A 20,365-nucleotide genomic window follows, 5' to 3' on the forward strand; every position below is an offset into this window, starting at 1 on the left:
TGATTGAACCACTGCAGTCCATGTGGTGCACCCATAGTTCTGTTAGGAAGAGAGTTCCAGGATTTTGACCCAGCAATAGCGAAGGAACGGTGATATATTTCCAAGTCAGGATGGTGAGTGACTTGGAGGGGAACTTCTAGGTGGTGGTTTTCTCATCCAGCTGCTGCCCTTGTTCTGGTAGTGGTCGTGGGTTTGGAAGGTGCTGTCGAAGGAGCCTTGGTGAATTCCTGCAGTGCATCTTCTAGATGGTACACACTGCTGCTACTGTGTGTTGGTGCTGGAGGGAGTGAATGTTTGTGGATGTGCCAATCAAGTTGGATGGTGTCAAGATTCTTGAGTGTTGTGGGAGCTGCACTCATCCAGGCAAGTGGAGAATATTCCACCACACTCCTGACTTGTACCTTGTAGACGGTGGACAGGCTTTGGGGAGTCAGGTGGTGGGTTACTCGTCACGCTATTCCTAGCCTCTGACCTGCTCTTGTAGCCACAGTATTTATATGACTAGTTCAGTTCAGTTTCTGGTCAATGGTAAGCCCCCAGAATGTTGATAGTGGGGAATTCAATGATGGTAATGCCATTGAACATCAAGGGGCGATGGTTGGATTCTCTCTTGTTGGAGATGGTTAAGTGCCCTTTGATTTTCCTTGAGGTGTAGACTTTAAACGTTGCAGCTGATTTAGGTTAGCTGGTTTCTTTGATGCAGTCTGATGTAGGAGATGTTGAAATTATTGAGATCTCGGTTCGCTGGTAGGTTTCTGATTATTGGCTTCTTGAATCAGGTGACGTACTTTTTCCAAAAGAGAGAGAGAGAACAGCTTTTCAGCCTGTTCCTCGGCTGAAAACTTTCTTGACACTCCCTGTGTCACTTGCAATCTGTTTGCAGTAGCTGCAGCCTAATCTGTTATACTTTACCCATTGTCTATTTCCAGGGGGTTTTGGATGGGTCTGCCTGTGGCAGCCATTGTTTCAATATCCAGCACTTTGCATTTTAATGTCTTTTCCTTAGACCATGACATGGATCATCGATGGATCTTTGAATTATTGGAAATGACCCTCTCTTTACACTTCCCTGAGGATGTCTTTATACTTTTTCACTTTCACCTTGGAAGGTGGCCTTCCATTTTTAAGTAATTTGTTCTGTCTCGTTTCAAATTCCAAAATTTCCAGTCAGTTGAAAGTTGAAAAGTCATATTTTCAAAAATAAAGGACCTTGTGACACTTCGCGTTTTCCTTTGTTTAGATAATATAAAATTCCATCATAGTATGGTCACTCTTCCTTAGAGGCTCCTGCACAATGAGATTATTAATTAGCCCTTTCTCATTGCACAATACTAGATCTAAAATAATCTGTTCTGCAGTTGGCTCCTCAACATATTGTTCTAGAAAACCATCTCGTATACATTCCAGGGATTCATTCTCCTCAGCATTTGTGCTAATTAGGTTTACCCTGTCTATAACATAGGGAATAGGATGGGAGGTCCCAGGGTGCGAGGAAGGTCGGGTTGTCAGTTTGGAAAGGCCTGGGGATGGGGGAGCAGCTGATGGGTAGCAAGCCTTGGGGGGAGGTGGGGGAGAGGAGGAGAGGGGAGTGGGGGCCAATTTGGAAAGTAGGCCCATGAGGGAGGGCTTCCTCTTTCCTGGCTAAGGCCCAATCAGGCTTCCTGGCTTTCCCCGTCCCTGACCACCTCCCACTGACCTCGAAATTGCAATAGGGTAGAAAGCGACCTTTAAGTGACCACTAATTGGCTACTTTAAGGTCTAAATTGGGGCAGGGATAGGTGGGCTGCCCTAGGCCTCACCCATGCACCATAAAATTGCAGATGAGTTTGGGGCAGGTGGTTAGGTGACAGGAAGGTCACCCAGGGAATTTTTCAGGTCCCGCGCCTGCAAACCTGCCAGTGGGAAGGCCATCCAGTGAATTTTGCGGGTCCCCCCACCCCGCCTCCAAATCTGCCAGCGGGGTCAATAAAATTCTGCCAATTAACTCTGTTTTTCTCTCTCTCTCTCTCTCTCTTTTGGCTGCTGAGAGATGATTTCTGCCAGTGGGGAGTCTAAAACCCAGGGGCACAGGCTTAGGATAAGGGGCCAATTATTTAAGACTGAGATGTGGAGAAATTACTTATCTCAAAGGATTGTGAATCTTTGGAATTCTCTGCCCCAAAGGGTTTGGATTCTCCATAGTTGAATATATTTAAGGCTGGGATAGGCAGATTTTTGGGGTCTCAGGGAATTAAGGCATATGGGGAGTGGGCAGGAAAATGATCATACTGAGTGGCGGAGCAGGCTCGACGAGCCATATCGTCTACTCCTGCTCATATTTCTTGTGTCCCCTCCACAGATGCTGTCAAACCTGCTGAATTTTTCCAGTGTTTTTTGTTACTAGTTTTTTAAGCTAACTTAGCTAACTCTGAAAGAATAAAAATACACCATGGTCAAAATGTTCCAAAAGAGTTTTACGGAAGGCTGTGTGAGATCTGCTACTATATACATAACATCTTTTTTGTGTCTGATGTGTCTGTCACTTGAAAGTATTGCATATGCGAAGTCTGTCACACATACTCTTGATTGCTTTGTAAATATATTTACATTTATCTCACCAACAAATCATTAAAAAAATTAGCCCATAATTTCTTGATAGGTTATGTGACTTTGCTAATTTAGCCTCTCCAAGGGGGTTCACAGCAGCTAGATCCAGAGAAATTTTCCATAGCAACCTCGTTTTCTAATTGACCTGAAGGTGCACCCATCTGGAAGAATTTGTTTTCTTAAAGCAATAAGCTACACTATGGTATTATGGGAATTATTTTTGCCACATTGTTTTTTTTTTGCCAGAGCCTGCTGTGTGCAATGTGATAACGACCAGATAATCTGTTTTTAGTGATTTTTTAAAAACATTCTTCTATGGGATGTGGGCGTTGCTGGCAAGGCCAGCATTCGTTTCCCATCCCTAATTGCTCTTGAACAGAGTAGTTTGCTGGGTGATTTTAGAGGACAGTTAAGAGTCAACTGCATTGCTGTGGATCTGGAGTCACATATAGGTCAGACCAGATTTTCTTCCCTAAAAACATTAGTGAACCAGATGGGTTTTTAAACAACCAATGATAGCTGTCATGGTCATCATTTACTGAGACCAACTAGAGATTGGAAGACAGCTGTGGCTCAGTTAGTAACACCGTTGCCTCTGAGTCAGAAGGTTTTGGATTCCAGTCCTACTCCAGAGACTTAAGCATAAAAATTTAGGTTGACAATCCATGGAGTGCTGAAGAAGTGTTGCACTATCAGAGGTTTCCTGATTTGCTGACTGAAATCCTACCATGGCAGATTTGAACCCAAATCTCTAGAGCATGAACCTCGGTCTCTACCAGCCCAGTGACATTACCACTACGCCTCTGTCTTCCTCTGATTTGAGGGATAAATATTAGCCAGAAAATGAGATAACACCTCTGTCTTCAAAATAATGTCACAAGATCTTTTGCACCCACCTGAGAGCAGATAGGGGCTGCGGTTTCATATCTCATCTGAAAGATGACACCTCTGACAGTGCAACACTTCTTCAGCACTCCATGGAGTGTCAGCCTAAATTTTTATGCTGAAGTCTCTGGAGTAGGACTGGAATCCAAAACCTTCTGACTCAGAGGTAAAGGTGCTACTAACTGAGCCACAACTGTCTTCCAGTCTCTAGCAAATTTGAAAAATAATCTCTCACTGAACTTGCAGATACCACCATATTTGATTATATGCAGTGTCATTTTGTTGACCTCCTTTGGTATGTAAAGATGAGGGAATTCAGAAGATAGATGGATAAAATTATAGATTAGTTCTCCTCAGTAAGGGGTGCACGTTCAGGAGATTACACCTGAGTGAGATGGCGACCGAGTGAATAGCAAATTAGGCTCACGTGGGAATTCAGTGCATGGGGAAAGAGGTGCTTTAAGTAAGGTTTATTGCAACTTGTAAAGTGTGATAGGCAGTAGTCGGATTTACCAGTACCAGTAAAGATTATCAGTAGTTGTAAGGTTTATTAAGTTAAGGCCAAGTAAAATTAATATAGGTAAACCAAAGCAAAATAAAGTTAACATAAGTGAATTAAAGTTAAGAGATGGGAGGGCAGCTCAGTCGGATGGAATGCCTGTCCTGTAGTATGTGTGAAGTCGTGGATACTACTGGTGACCTAGATGACCACATGTGCAGGAAGTGTCACCAGCTGCAGAAACTTGAGCTCCAGGGCCTCAAATTTTCCCGTGTTGGGCAGGCTCGGTGGGAGTGGATGGGGGCAGTCGTGGAGCCGACCGCCATTTGCGATCGGCTCTGCACCGCCATTTTAAGTGGGCAGGCCAATTAAGGCCCGCCCAATGTAATACGCGAGCAGTAGCACTGTGTGCTACCTGTGCGAGCTGGGGGAGGAGGGAGAATCGGGGCCAGTGCTCTTTCATGCTTTAATCTCCCTGAGGCACAGAGCTGCCTCAGGGAGATTGAAGCGCTTTTGAAAAAAATAAATGAATGTCATAAAAATTTAATGAAACATGTCCACTCATGTGACTGTGTCACATGAGATGGGGCATGTTTTTATTTTTCAGAAAAACTTTTTATTTAATTCGTAAAAGCTATAGGAAACCTCATCCCGCTCTTGGATGAGGTTACCGAAAAAATGTAAAGGCCGCCTGGCCTTTTCGCCTGCCCGCCAACTGTAAGGTTGGATGGGCAGCGTAAACTTGAAATTAAATACTTTGTTAATGGCCTTAATAGGCCTATCAATTATCGGCGGGTGCGCAACCGACTCCGACACGCGCCCGCCGAACGAAACATCACGAGACAGTGTGATGACGCTGGGACACACGCCCATTTTATGCGCTGGTGTGTTGGGCCTGCCCCCGCACGCCGACCGAAAAATCCTGGCCCAGGTTTCAGAGCTCAAGTGGTGGCTGGAATCACTGTGGTGCATCTGCGAGGCTGAGAGCTACGTGGATAACACGTTCAGAGAGGTGGTCACACTGCAGGTTAGGAGCATGGTGGCAGAAAGGGAATGGTTGACCGCCAGGCAGTCCAAGAGATGGTGGTGGTGAGCTGCCTTCTTGAATCACTACAGCTCATGTGGTGCAGGTACACCCATAGTGCTGTTAGGGAGGGGTTTCCAGGATTTTGACCCAGCGACAGTGAAGGAACAGTGATATATTTCCAAGTCAGGACAGTGAGTGGCTTGGAGGGGATCTCCCAGGTGTTGTTGCTGTTGTTGGGAGGGTTTAAACTAGATTGGCAGGGGGATGGGAACTTGAGAGGGAGCTCAGATTTGAGGAAACAAAACTGGTAAAAGGAAGTAGAAAAGTAGAAAGCGAAAATGAAGAGAGACAGAGCATTGTCAAGCATCAAATAGGATCAGAATAGAGAATAATGTTAAAAAAGCAGTATTAAAGGCACTCTACCTGAATGCATGTAGTGTTCGCAAAAAAGTTGATGATTTGAATGCTGAAATTGAGATAAATGCTATGATTTAATTGCCATTACGGAGACATGGCTGCAGGGTGACCATGTAGGAAATGAATATCCAAGGATATTCGGCATTTTGGAGGGATAGGCAAAAATGAAAAGGAGGTAGGGCCGCACTCTTAATAAGGGATGTGATCAGTACATTCATAAGAGAGGATCTTAGATCGAAAGAGCTAAGAAACCGCCAGAAGCAGCAAACATTGTGGGAGTTGTTTAATAGGCAACCAAACTGTAGTGCTAATGTTGGACACGGTACAAATCAGGAAATTAGAGATGCATGTAACGTGGGTAATACAGTGATAATGGCGTGACTTCAATTTACACATAGACTGGGTTAACCAAATCAGCACTAATGTTCTGGAGGAGGAATTCCTGGAGTGTGTATGAGATGGGTTTCTGGAGCAGTACGTTGAGGAGCCTACTAGGGATTGGCTATTTTTGATTTAATATTGTGTAATGAGAATGGGCTAATTAATAACTTTGCTGTAAAGGAGCCTTTGGCAAATAGTGACCATAATATGATAGGATTTTGCATTAGGTTTGAATGCAATATAGTTGATTCTGACACTAGGGTATTAAATCTGAAGAAAGGAAATTATGAAGGTATGAGGGGAAAGTTGGCTATGGTGGATTGGGAAAATACACTAGAAGATTTGACGGTAGACAGGCACTGGCTACTTTTAAAGAAATACGTATGGTCTACAACAGACATACATTCCTCAAAGGCGTAAACACCCAAAGGGAAAGGTAAATCAACCGTGGTTAATGAAATAAGTTAAAGATTGTATTAGATCAAAGGAAGTGGCTTATAAGGATGCCAGAAAAAGTAAGGATTGGGAGCAATTTAGAACCCAGCAAAGGAGGACCAAGAAACTGACTAAGAAAGGGAAACGAGAATATCAGTGCAAACTGGGAAGGGACATATAGGCAGACTATAAAATCTTCTTTAAGTACGTGAAAAGGAAAAGATTATCTCGGACAAATGTGGGCCCATGGCGGAGAAACTAAGCAGTTATTTTGCAATTGTCTTTATGGAAGAAGATACAGATAATCTCCCAGAAATACTAGGTGCTCGAGGAACTTGTGAAACTGAGGAACTGATAAATTCCCTGGACCAGATGAGCTCCATCCCAGAGCGTTGAAGGAGGTGGCTAGAGAGATAGTGGATGCATCGGTGGTTATCTTTCAAAATTCTAAAGATTCTGGAAAGGTAGTAGGGAAAATGTTAGAATGATTATAAAGGATGTGATAACTGGACATTTAGAAAAGAATGGTAAACTTGGGCAGAGCCAAAATGGATTTATGAAAGGGAAATCATGTTTGACAAACTTGTTGGGGCTTTTTTGAGGATGTTACTTGTAGCAGAGATAAAGTATAACCAATGGATGTGGTATATTTGGATTTTCAGAAGGTTTTTGACGAGGTCCCACACAGGAGGTTAGTAAATAAAATTAGTGCACATGGGATTGGGAGAAACGTACTAGTATGGATTGAGAATTGGTTAACAGACAGAAAGCAGAGAGTAGGTATAAATGGATCATTCTCAGGAGGCAGGCTATTGCTAGTGGGATACCAGAAGGATCAGTGCTAGGTCCACAGCTATTTACAATCTTTTTAAATGATTTGGATGTGGGACCAATTGTAATATTTCCAGATTTTCTGATGACACCAAACTGGGCAGGAACGTAAATTGCGAGGAGAATGCAAGGAGGCTTCAAGAGGACTTGGACAGGCTATGTGAATGGGCTTGAACATTGCAGATGGAATATAATGTGAATAAGTGTGAAGTTATTCACTTTGATAGAAAAAAACAGAAAGACAGAATATTTCTTAAATGGTGAAAGGTTGGAAAGTGCGGATGTCTAAAGGCATCTGGGTATCCTTGTTCATGAGTGACTAAAAGTTAGCATGCAGGTGCAGCAAGCAATTAGGAAGACAAATGGTTCATCGCAAGGGGATTTGAGTACAGGAGTAAAGATGTCTTGCTGCAGTTGTTTAGAGTCTTGGTGAGATCTTACCTGGAGTATTGTGTACAGTTTTTGTCCCCTTATCTAAGGAGGGATATACTTTCCATAGAGGGAGTGCAACGGAGGTTCACCAGATTAATCCCTGGGATGGCCAGATTGTTTTATGAGGAGAGATTGGGGAGACTGGGTCTGTATTCTCTAGAGTTTTGAAGAATGAGGGATGACCTCACTGAAACTTACAAAATTCTTAGAGGGCATGACAGGTTGATGTAGATAACATATTTCCCCTGGCTGGTGAGTCTAAAACCAGGGGACATAATCTCAGGGCAAGGGGTAGGCCATTTAAGACTGAGGTGAGGAGGAATTTCTTCACTCAGAGGATGGTGAATCCTTGGAATTTTCTACTCTAGAGGACTGTGAAAGCTCAATCACTGAGCATGTTCAAAACAGAAATTGATAGATTTCTGGAGACTAATGACCTCAAGGGATATGGAGATAGTGCGGGAAAGTGATGTTGTGGTAGATGATCAGCCATGACCTAATTGAATGGCAGAGTAGGCTCAATGGGCTGAATGGCCTACTCCTGTCCAATGTTCTATGAAATCCCTTCTACGATTTCTGCTCCTCCTCCATATACAGCCCATACTAGCTGTAATATTTATATCTGAGCTCAGTATACACCTATGAATGTGTGTGTTGCATCTACTGGAAAAGAAATAGATATTGACCATTCATATTCTTCAAACTCCTGTGTGCGTTTGAAGTATTTAATTGCTAATCATGTTTTTGCTCTTGGTATTTGTGCAGTGGGCTAATGAGCCACCTGTTTTATGGAACTGTATATTCCTTCATGTTCTTCTTTTTTTATGCCACAGGTTTTTATCTTATAATCAGATTAGGTTTATTGCAGATTATATGTTCCAGCCTACTCCAGAAATTGAACTTATGTAAGTTTAATTAAAGAATAAAAAACAAATTAAACCATGCTTTGATACAAAAGACTACATATTAAAATGCATCCTTTCTTTCAAAAGTGATATCAGCAACAACCATTTGTATGCAGTACAAAGGAATCTCTTTAGGACAAAGCATGGATTACCTTTCCTGAAGGTCTTGTAAGTAATTTGTCTTTTTTCCAGTTTTTTTTTTCCCAAAAATATACTTAATTCATAAAATTTGTAAAAATACATTACAAAACATTTCAGCTTAAAAATTACAGAAAGTGCAATAAAATTCAGTTTGTCTTCCTACAGCATGCTCTACTCTTTGATGCCTCAATACAATTGTAATACTCTTGACATTTATAATGTACATTCCATGTCAGGCATACAGCCCGGGGCAGAACAATTCAATTGGAAAATTACAGAGAGTGCAATAGAATTCAACTTTCTGTATAAAGCATGTTTCATTCTGGTGTGCCTCAATACAATTTCAGTACTGTTAATATTCAGAATGTAGATTCACAGGCATATAGCCCGAGGGGTTTTATACAGATTCTAGTCCTTCAGTGTACTATGGCTGAAAGGCTTTAGACAGCGACCTTTTCCCATTGTGTCTCTGCGGCAGCTGCGCAAGCTTTAGTGCGTCCTTCAGCACGTAATCCTATGAAACTGAGTTAACCCTGCATGACAAGCTCAAGACAGGCTGGTCTCCAGTGCCTAGAGTATTGTTGATGACTGGCCAATAGAACCTGGAAAAATAACTACTCTACTCCTGCACGTAGGGTGGTCCTGGTTGGACAAGTAATGCAAACTTCTAGCTATTTTCCTGGTATGCTAAATGATTTTAACTAATTGAACTCCTGAACATATTTATGCACACAGCAGATTCCTAATTCATTGCTCTTGCTGGATGAGCAGAAATTTCCTCCAGATAAACATTGGGAACAATGAAATGTTATTTATGGTTCCTGCTACAAACGCTGTATCCTAGCTACCAATTCCATTCCTCTTCCTGGCAACTGTCTGAAGCTGAACCAGACTGTTTGTAACCTTGGTCCTGTATTTGACCCCAAGATGAGCTTCTGAACACAGATCCATGCTATCATCAAGACCACCTATCTCCATCTCCATAACATCATCCAACTCCACCCTGGCTATCACTCATCTGCTGCAGAAACCCTCGTCCATGCCTTTGTTACCTCTTGACTTACCAATTTCAACGCTCTCCTGGCCAGCTTTGCATGTTCCATTCTCCATAAAGTTAAATTCATCCAAAACTCTGCTGCTCGTATCCTAACTCGCCCCAAGTTCTGTTCACCCATCATCCCTGTGTTCACTGATTTACCTTGGCTTCTGGTTTGGGAACACTTCAATTTTAAAGTTCTCATTCATGTTTTCAAAGTCACACCATAGTGTCATGCTCCCTCACTTCCTCCAGCCCTACAATCCTCCGATATTACTGCACTCCTATAATTCCTATGCTTGAGCATCCCTTATTTTAATTGCTCCACTATTGGCAACCATGCTTTCAGTCGCCTTGGCCCTAATCTCATAATTCCCTCCTCAATCCTCTCTGCTTCTTTCTCCCTTTATGATGTCCCTTAAAACCTACCACTTTGACCAAGCTGAATATCTCCTTATGTGGTACAGTATCAAATTTTGTCCCTGTGAAGCACTTTGGGACATTTTACCATGTTATAAGCTCTATATAAATGCAAGTTCTTGTTGCCAATCTCTAGGTTTACTTTTCTTAAGAGGAAAATCTTGGCACTCAGAAACTTTGTCTGAGTGGATTTTTCAGCCACTTCTGGCTGAATTTTACTCTAGATTTCAGGACGTCAAGGTGAAAAGTGGGTTTCAAGCCCGTACTTGCTGGCAGCGGGACCTGCTGGGCACTTTACCATGGCAGCCATTGGCCACCTGTGGGCCTGCTGTTCAGGTAAGGTGGCGGACAGGTTCCTGATGCTGCTCAACCTGATGAGGCTACAACACAGGATGACTTGCATGCCAAACAGCAGAAACAGCATGCGATAGACAGAGCTAAGAAATCCAGCCACCAAACCTAAACTCTGCAGCTCTGCCACATTCAGTCGTGAATGGTGATGGACAATTAAACAACTAGTGGGAGGAGGAGGTTCCAAAAATATTCTCACCCTTAATGATGGAGCCCAACACATCAGTGCAAAAGAGAAGGCTGAAGCATTTGCAGCTATCTTCAGCCACAAGTGACAAGTGGATGATTCATCTCAGCCTCCTGCTGAGGTCCAAAGCATCACAGGTGCCAGTTTCAGACTGTTCAATTCACTGCATGTGATATCAGGAAACAGCTGAAAGCACAGGATACTGCAAAGACTATGAGCCCTGACAACATCCCGGTAACTGTACTGAAAACTTGTGCTGCAGAACTACCTGTGTCTTTAGCCAAGCTATTCTATATACCCACAACACTGGCATCAACCTGACAATGTGGAAAATTGCCTAGATGTGTCATGTCCACAAAAAACAGGACAATCCAATCCAGCCAAGTACCACCCCATCAACATACTCTTGATCATCGGCAAAGTGATGGAAGGTGTCATCAACAGTGCTAAAATGGCATTGGCACAGCAATAACCTGCTCACCAATACCCAGTTTGGGCTCCACCAGGGCCACTCAGCTCCTGACCTCATTACAGCCTTACTCCAAACATGAGCAAAAGAGCTTAACTCAAGAGGTGAAAGTGACTCCCCTTGACATGAAGGCAGCATTTGACCAGGTGTGGCATCAAGGAGCCCTAGCAGGATTGAAAATGATTTTTGGAGGCCAACCATCTCAGTTCCAAGACATCACTGCGGATGTTCCTCAGGGTAGTGTCCTTGGCCCAACCATCTTTAACTGTGTCATTAATGACCTTCCCTCCATCATAAGATCAGAAGTGGATAGTTTGCTGATGATCGCATATTGTTCGGTACCATTTGCAACTCCTCAGATACTGAAGCAATCTGCATCCATATGCAGCAAGACCAGGAAAACATTTAGGCTTGGGCTGATAAGCGGTAAGTTACATTCGTGCCACACAAGTGCCAGGTGTTGACCATCTCCAACAAGAGAGAATCTAACCAACTCCCTTGAAATTCAGTGGCGTTACCATTACTGAATCCCCATTATCAACATTCTTGGGGTTACCATTGACCAGTAACTGAACTAGAACAGCCATGTAAACACTGTGGTTACAAGAGCAGGTTAGAGGCTGGCAATTCTGTGGTGAGTACCTTGCTTTCTGACTCCCCATAGCCCGTCCATCATCTACAATGTACAATTCAGGAGTGTGATGAAATACACTCTCCACTTGCCTGGATGAGTGTGGCTCTAACAACGCTGAAGATGTTCAACACCATCCAGGACAAAGCAACCCACTTGATCAGCACCCCATCAACCACCTTAAACATTCTCTGCCTCCACCACTGATGCACAGTGGCAGCAGTGTGTGCCATTGGCGAGATGCATTGCAGCAACGATCACCCAGGCTCCTGCAACAGCACCTTCCAAATCCGTGACCCCTACCACATAGAAGGACAAGGGCAGCAGGCACATGGAAATACAGTTTCCTTCCAAGCCACACACGATCCTGACTTGGAACTATATCGTTGTTCCTTCACTGTTGGTGGATGAAAATCCTGGAACTCCTTTCCTAACAGCTTTGTGAGTGTACTTACACCAGATGGACTGCAGTGGTTCAAAAGGCAGCTCACCACCAACTTCTCGAGGACAATTAAGGATGAGCAACAAATGCTGGCCTTGACACTGATGCCCATATCCCATGAAAGGATTAAAAAAACATTGTGGTGGATTTTTTTTTTCAGATATCTAGCTGACCAAAAAAAAGTCTGCAGAGAGCCACTCTGAACAGCACCATTATGTCACATGAGTTCTCTCTTGCCACAAGAGAGAACTCATGTGACATAATGGTGCTGTTCAGAGTGCCCAATGCATTTGTAATTATCATTTAAAATGATCATTTAAATTATCATTTAAAATGAAATAATTAAATATGATTTTATTTCTGTTATCTTCCTTGTACCAGTGCATTCACTGAAATGGGCTTGTTCTAAAAATGGAAAAAACATTGTATCTTTAAAAATATCTTGTTACATTAGGACATTGCATCTATTATGTTTCAACATCAAACCTAAGTGTAAAGACATATATACATAGCGCACAACTTTTTTTTCTAGAAACATGACTTTAGGAACATTATGGGCCAGATTTTTACGATCGATGCTGGTGGTTTGTCAGGAAATGTCCTGATTTGCCGGACCCGCTTTGGTAAAAGTGCCCCGATATGCACAATTTTTGTTCTGGGAGCAGGGAGGAGGGGGGCGTGGATTGGAGTTGGGCCTGCTGACTTTGGAAGCAAAGCGTAGGCAGTCATGGGGCGGGGGGTGGGGGAGTACTGAGGCAAGCTGGTTAGGCCTCTTGTCCTCATCCTGCACACCCCCTCACCCACTATCTACCCCTTCAATGCCCCCTCATAGCCCCCATGCCAACTCAATGTGAGCTCATGCTTCTCACCCCCATAGCCCCCAAGCCGCCTCCATAGCCATCATCCAATATCCACCATGGGTAGACCTCAGAAGCCTTGTGGAGATGGAAAAGAAAATAAATTTCTAACAATCTAATACAGCCCTTATTCATGCACCATTGATCGTGGAAAATAATCTCCCATTATGAAATGCATTTAAAGCTTTTAAATCTCCTCAAGTGGTTAATCTCTTAAAAACAAACTTCTATTTATATCCCACATCAAAGGCAACTAATCATTTAATAGCCTCTTTAACTGTGAATCAAACTTTGAATTCAGACACCCCCCATCGCTGCTGAGATAATTAAAACTCAGCCAGGCATTCAGAATGACATAATAGCTCTTGGGAAAATGTCAATAAAAGTTCAATTGACCAGGTTCTATTTTTTTTCTAACTACACCAAATGGCATGTCAATCAAAGCAGTCCAGCAGAAGGTTTTTAAAATTCTCACTGAAGAGTGGGACATTTAAAAAAAAACTTCAGATCTTGACAATGAAACAGACCTTATCCACCCTTCAGGACTTTATATGTTTACTTCATCAATTTGCAACTCCCACACCATATTTTAAATGTGCTTATAACAGCCAAAATGGGGCTAAAACTCATCACTAAGTTCAAATGGCCCCAAAGCGTTTTCCTCCTGTGTGATTCCCATCCTTCTCCCTTACTCCTACTGGCAAAAATTAGATCTTCACATTCACTCCCTCTACCACTAATGCACAGTAGCAAGATGCAGCAACTCACCAAGGCTCCTTCAACAGCACCTTTCAAACCCGCAACCTCTACCATCAACAGATGCATGGGAACATCACCATCTGCAAATTCCGTACAAGCCACACATTATCCTGACTTGGAACTATACCGCTGTTCCTTCACTGTAGCTGGGTCAAAAATCCTGGAACTCCCTTGCTAACAGCATTGTGGGTGTACCTACACCACATGGCCTGCAGCGATTCAAGAAGGCAGCTCACCATCACCTTCTTAAGGGCAATTAGGAATGGGCAATAAATGCTGGTCTAGCCAGTGATGCCTACATGCCATGAATGAATAAATAAAAAAAACTTTATGCAATACCAAAAAAACTTGATTTGGTTTATAGTAAATCATCTTGAGCTAAATCCCTGTAAACGATTATCTATTGAATGATTTCAAATAAATTTATTGATGCTATGTTAATTATCATGTTTTAAAATAAACAGGATAACTATCTAAATAAGAAAGTTACAAATGTAGAGAAAAGCAAATGCTATGTCGATCTTGATGGTTCCCAAGAAAAAGTAACCATGAAACCATCAGACAAAAGAAAGTTCAATTATGTAGCATTTCCAGGGTATCATAATGTGCTTCACAACCAATGAATTACTTTTTGAAGCATGGTCACTGTTTTATAGACAAATGCAGCAAATTTGCATACAGCAAGGCCCCCCAAGCAGCAATGAAACAAATGACCAGTTAGTTTGTATCTTATGGTGTTAGGTGAGAAAGGAATGTGGGTCAGGATATTAAAAGAACTTCTTGCTCCTTTCAAAGTGCCATGGTATCATTTGCATCCACTGAAGAGGTAGGCAAGACCTCAGTTTAAAGTCTCACCCAAAAGACAAAACCTCTGAGAATGTAGCATTTCTTAGTCCTGCACTGAGGTGCCAACCTAGATTACGTGATGATGTTCTGGACTGGACCTTGAAGGCGGTGGTGTAGTGGTATTGTTGCTGGACCGGTAATCCAGAGACCCAGGGTAATTCTCCAGGGACCGGGGTTCAAATCCCACCACAGCAGATGGTGGAATTAAAAGTTGTCTTAATGCCCTTTAGGGAAGGAAACCTGCTGTCCTTAGAATTACCTGGAAAAACTCAGCAAGTCTGGCAGCATCGGCGGAGAAGAAATCAGTCAACGTTTCGAGCCTCCATGGCCCTTCGGCAGATGCTGCCAGACTTGCTGAGTTTTTCCAGGTAATTCTATTTTTGTTTTGTTTTGGATTTCCAGCATCCGCAGTAGCTTTTAGCTTTTTGTTTTTAACTTGCTGTCCTTACCTGGTCTGGCCTATATGTGACTCCAGACCCACAGCAATGTGGTTGACTCTTAAAATGCCTACTAAATTGACCTAGTGAGTTATTCAGCTCAAGGGCAATAAATGCTGGCCAAGCCCACATCCCACAAACAAATTTTTAAAAAGCGATACAGCACCACTTATCAACTTGTTCCTGCACCTGTTGGCTGTTGCCATTTCCCAATGGCGGATTGGCCAGATTACCTGTCTATTTCAGGTGAGACCACTTTAATCAAGTTCCTATGCCACTTGGAGAACCCTGATGCAATTTTGAGGTATCAGTGTGTGGAGCATGGACATTGCATTCTGTTCCCATTAATACTATGCTTTCAGTGTTTTAAAAGGGTTGCTGTAAACTGCTCACAAAACAGTCATAGATATTTTTAAAAATACTTTGATGTGGCAATGAAATACCCTTTCCTCCTACCTGACTAGCAGGTTGCTTAAGAACATAAGAAATTGGTGCAGGAATGGGTTATACAGCCCCTCAAGCCTGCTCAGCTATTCTGTAAGATCTTGGCTGAACTTCTACATGAACTGAACCAAGCTAACAGTTATTAATTCAAAGATAACTATTGGTTTAGGATTTATCATGTTGGATGTAATGTTTTATAGGTATTTTGGCATTTTGCTTTATGAACCTTAGAGTTGTAAGGAGGAGTTAGCTTTAATTTTACAGAGAAGAAGGGATGGGAGGGTTGTTTTTTCACTCCATAACTTTGGAAGAAAAGTTGCAGCAATTTTGGAAGACTTTTGGTAGAAATCCCATGGTGTGGGATATATAGGTTTCATTTGATGTGAACACTGCGACAGGGAGGAACTGCAGAGTTGGGATGGGCTTCATCTGAACCGGTCTGACAGCCAGCAGAAAGGATAAATAGGGCTGTCACAAGGTCTTTAAACTAGTAAATGGCAGGAGGTGGAAAAGGTAATATAAGTACTAATTCTAAATCAATTGAGAAGGAAGAGTGTAGAGTAGTAATTATAAATTGTGTATTAGACACTACTGACAAAAGAAAAATTAAATTATGTAAAACCATTAAACTACGAGAGGGAAGTAAGAAATGTGAGTAAAACATTAGAGCAGAAGAAAAACAGAATTACCTGGAAAAACTCAGCAGGTCTGGCAGCATCGGCGGAGAGGAAAAGAGTTGACGTTTCGAGTCCTCATGACCCTTCAACAGAGCAGAAGGACAGGTTAAGGTGTGTGGCCCAGAAAAACATTCTTTATGTAACTGCATGGAGAATAAGGACCAAATTGAACGAATTGCAGACGGAAATTCAAATTAGAGGGTATGACATGGTGACCATTAAGACAGTCCGGAAGACAGTCAGGACTGAGAACTGAATTTTCCAGGTTATAAGGTCTACAGGAATGGTAGGGGAAATGGTAGAGGGGAGAGAATAGCCTTAATGATTAAGGATAAAATAATTTCAATGGTAGATGATCTAATGAAAGGTAAGCAGCTAGTGGAGACTTTATGGTTAGACTTAAGGAGTAGAAAAGGATTTAAGATTGCATTGGGTGTTGGTTACAGACCCCCCACTCCCCCCCGCACCCAACCCCTACCATACCCCAAGTAACATTGGTGAAGTGGAAGAATTTATAAATGCCAATGTTAGACAAGCGTATAGTGGGAAAAAAGCAAATTATTGTAGATGCTGGAAATCTGAAATAAAAACAGAAAATGCTGGAAATACTCAGCAGGCCTGGCAGCATCTGTGGAGAGAGAAGCTGAGGTTAATGGCCAGGATTTTCCCCTTGGTGATTTGGGGGCGGGCCCCAGTCCCCGAGGGGAAAATGACACGGGATAACGTCGGGAGGAATCCCCAATGTCATCCCGGTCCCTTTAAATTTTAAGGAAGGCGGGCGGACAGCGAAATCAGCTGTCTGCCCGCCGACCTGTCAATGACCAATTGAGGCGATTGACAGGCTAATTAAAGTAATTAAAGACCTGCACCCCCAACCTTAAGGCTGGCGGGCAGGCCAGGAACCCCAGCGGGCTCCAGATTATTCATGAAACTTCATCCACTGGCGGGATGAAGTTTCATGTCCGTTTCGTAAAAAAGTAAGTAAGTTTATGTGTTTTTTATTAACATGTCCCATCTTGTGTGACATTGTCACATGAGGGGGACATGTTAATAATTTTTTAATGTTTCTATTTTTACACTTAACTTACCTGTCACGAATCTCCCTAAGGCAGCACTTTGCCTCAGGGAGAAGTGCGCTAGCGCACTTTGACAGATGGGGAACCCTCCCCCCCACCAGAACAGGAAGCTCGGGGATGCCGCTGGGCGGGCCTTAATTGGCCCGCCTACTTAAAATGGCGGCAGGCCACGTTTCAGTGGTGGGGGTAGGCTGGCTGCCCACCGCCAAGCCGGTTGGGCCCGCACGCCATCCGAGGGTAAAATTCTGCCCAATGTTTCAGACTAATGATCTTACATCAGAACTGGAGAAAGTTAGAGATATAACAACCTAATACATAATCAAGGTTAAGAGTTGATGAGAAGAAAAAGTGACTCAGCATTGCACTACTTACCAACTTGTTCCTGTTCCTGACAGGGCTGTTCCCAATTCCCAATGGCGGATTGGCCAGATTACCTGTCTGCTTCAGGTGAACGATCACTTTAACCAAGTGCTGGTTGTAGAACCCTGATGCAATTTTGAGGTATCAATGCATGGAGCATGAATATTGCATTCTGTTCCCATTAATACTATGCATTCAGTGTATTTAAAAGGGATACATACGAACATATGAATTACGAGCAGGAGTAGGGCATTTGACCCCTCGAGCCTGCTCCACAATTCAATAGGATCATGGCTGATCTGGTTGTGGCCTCGATTCCACATTGTAACTATCCCGATAGCCTTTCACTCCCTTGCTAGTCAAGAATCTATCTCCCTCTGCCTTAAAAATATTAATTGACTCTGCCTCTACAACCCTCTGGGGAAGAGAGTTCCAAAGACTCACGACCCTCTGAGAGAATTTTTTTTCTCATCTTTGTCTTAAATGGGAGACCTCTTATTTTTAAACTGTGTCCCCTAGTTCTAGTCTCTCCATCAAGGGGAAACATCCTTTCAGCATCCACGATCTCAAGTCTCCTCAGGATCTTATATGTTTCAATAAGATCACCTCTCATTCTTCTAAACTCCAATGGATACAGGCCCAGCCTGTCCAACGTTTCCTCATAAGATAACCCCTTCATCCCAGTTATCAGTTGAGTGAACCTTCTCTGAACCATTTCTATCACGTTTATATCCTCTCTTAAATAAGGAGACCAAAACTGTACACAGTACTCCAAATTTGGTCTCACCAACACCCTGTACAGCTGTAGCAAAACACCCCTACTTTTATAAAAGCAAAATACTGCGGATGCTGGAAATCTGAAACAAAAATAAAAATAGCTGGAAAAACTCAGCAGGTCTGACAGCATCTGCGGAGAGGAACACAGTTGACGTTTTGAGTCCGTAAGACTCTTCATCAGAACCTCTTCTGATGAAGAGTTATACGGACTCAAAACGTCAACTGTGTCCCTCTCCGCAGATGCTGTCAGACCTGCTGATTTTTTCCAGCTATTTTTATCTCTACTTTTATATTCTATTCGCCTTGCAATAAATGACAACATTCCATTTTCTTTCCTAATGGGGAGGTGGTGGCATCGTAGTATTGTCACTGGACTAATATTCCAGAGACCCAGGGTAGTGCTCTGGGGAGCAGGATTCGAATCCCACCACGGCAGATAGTGAAATCTGAATTCAATAAAAATCTGGAATTAAATGTCTAACTATGACCACAAAACCATTGCTGATTGTTGTAAAAATTCATCTGGTTCACTGATACCCTTTAGGGAAGGATGATGCCCTTTAGGGAAGGAAACCTGCTGTCCTTATCTGGTCTGATCTACATGTGACTCCAGACCCACCGTGATATGGTTGACCCTTAAACGCTCTCTGAACAAGGGCAATTAGGGGTGGGCAATAAATGCTGGTCTAGCCAGCGATGCTCACCTCCCATGAATGAATTTTTTAAAAAGTCATTTTCTGTGCCTGCATACTAACATTTTTGTGATTCATGTACCAGGACATCCAATGTTCTGCAACAAAAATAAAAATACCTGGAAAAACTCAGCAGATCTGGCTGCATCTGCGGAGAGGAACACAGTTAACATTTTGAGTCCGTATGCCTCTTCAACAGAACTAAGTAAAAATAGAAAAGAGGTGAAATAAGCTGGTTTAAAGTGGGGTGGGACAGGTAGAGCTGGATAGAGGGCCAGTGATAGGTGGAGATAGCCAAAAGATGTCATAGACAAAAGGACAAAGAGGTGTTGAAGTTGGTGATATTATCTAAGGAATGTGCTAATTTAGGGTAGAAAGCAGGACAAGCAAGGTACAGATAGCCCTAGTGGGGGTGGGGTGGGTGAAGGGAAGGGATCGAAATAGGCTAAAAGTTAGAGATAAAACAATGGATGGAAATACATTTAAAAATAATGGAAATAGGTGGGAGAAGAAAAATCTATATAAATTATTGGGGAAAAAAGGGGGGATTGGAAAGGGGGTGGGGATGGAGGAGAGAGTTCATGATCTAAAATTGTTGAACTCAATATTCAGTCCGGAAGGCTGTAAAGTGCCTAGTCGGAAGATGAGGTGCTGTTCCTCCAGTTTGCGTTGAGCTTCACTGGAACAATGCAGCAGGTCAAGGACGGACATGTGGGCATGAGAGCAGGGTGGAGTGTTGAAATGGCAAGCGACAGGGAGGTCTGGGTCATGCTTGCGGACAGACTGAAGGTGTTCTGCAAAGCGGTCACCCAATCTGCGTTTTCTCTCTCCAATGTAGAGGAAACTGCATTGGGAGCAATAAATGCAGTAGACTAAATTGAGGGAAGTGCAAGTAAAATGCTGCTTCACTTGAAAGGAGTGTTTGGGCCCTTGGAGGGAAGTAAAGTGGCAGGTGTTGCACCTTCTGTGGTTGCGTGGGAAGGTGCCGTGGGAGGGGATTGAGGTGTAGGGAGTGATGGAGGAGTGGACCAGAGTGTCCCGGAGGGAACAATCCCTGTGGAATGCCGCCGGGGGGGTGAAGGGAAGATGTGTTTGGTGGTGGCATCATGCTGGAGTTGGCGGAAATGGCGGAGGATGATCCTTTGAATGCGGAGACTGGTGGGGTGATAAGTGAGGACAAGGGGGTCCCTATCATGGTTCTGGGAGGGAGAGGAAGGTGTGAGGGCGGATGCGCGGGAGATGGGCCGGACACAGTTGAGGGCCCTGTCGACCACCAATGTTAAGGAAGAAGGAAGACATGTCAGAGGAACTGTTTTTGAAAGTGGCATCATCAGAACAGATGCGACGGAAGCGAAGGAATTGAGA

General features: G+C 43.1%; 1 protein-coding gene across 2 annotated transcripts in view; it reads left to right on the top strand.

Moving 5' to 3' along the window:
• Window positions 1–20,365, top strand: part of LOC144672718 (uncharacterized) — a 145,878-nt gene that overhangs the window by 66,342 nt on the left and 59,171 nt on the right. For both annotated transcript variants that reach the window (XM_078534673.1, XM_078534664.1), the window contains 2 exons: window positions 8,327–8,398; window positions 8,486–8,566. In XM_078534673.1, the coding sequence (XP_078390799.1) occupies window positions 8,327–8,398; window positions 8,486–8,566 (153 nt within the window). The remainder of the gene's footprint in view (window positions 1–8,326; window positions 8,399–8,485; window positions 8,567–20,365) is intronic.

This window comes from Cetorhinus maximus, chromosome 3, assembly GCF_964194155.1.
Source record: "Cetorhinus maximus chromosome 3, sCetMax3.hap1.1, whole genome shotgun sequence".
Lineage (NCBI taxonomy): Eukaryota > Metazoa > Chordata > Chondrichthyes > Lamniformes > Cetorhinidae > Cetorhinus > Cetorhinus maximus.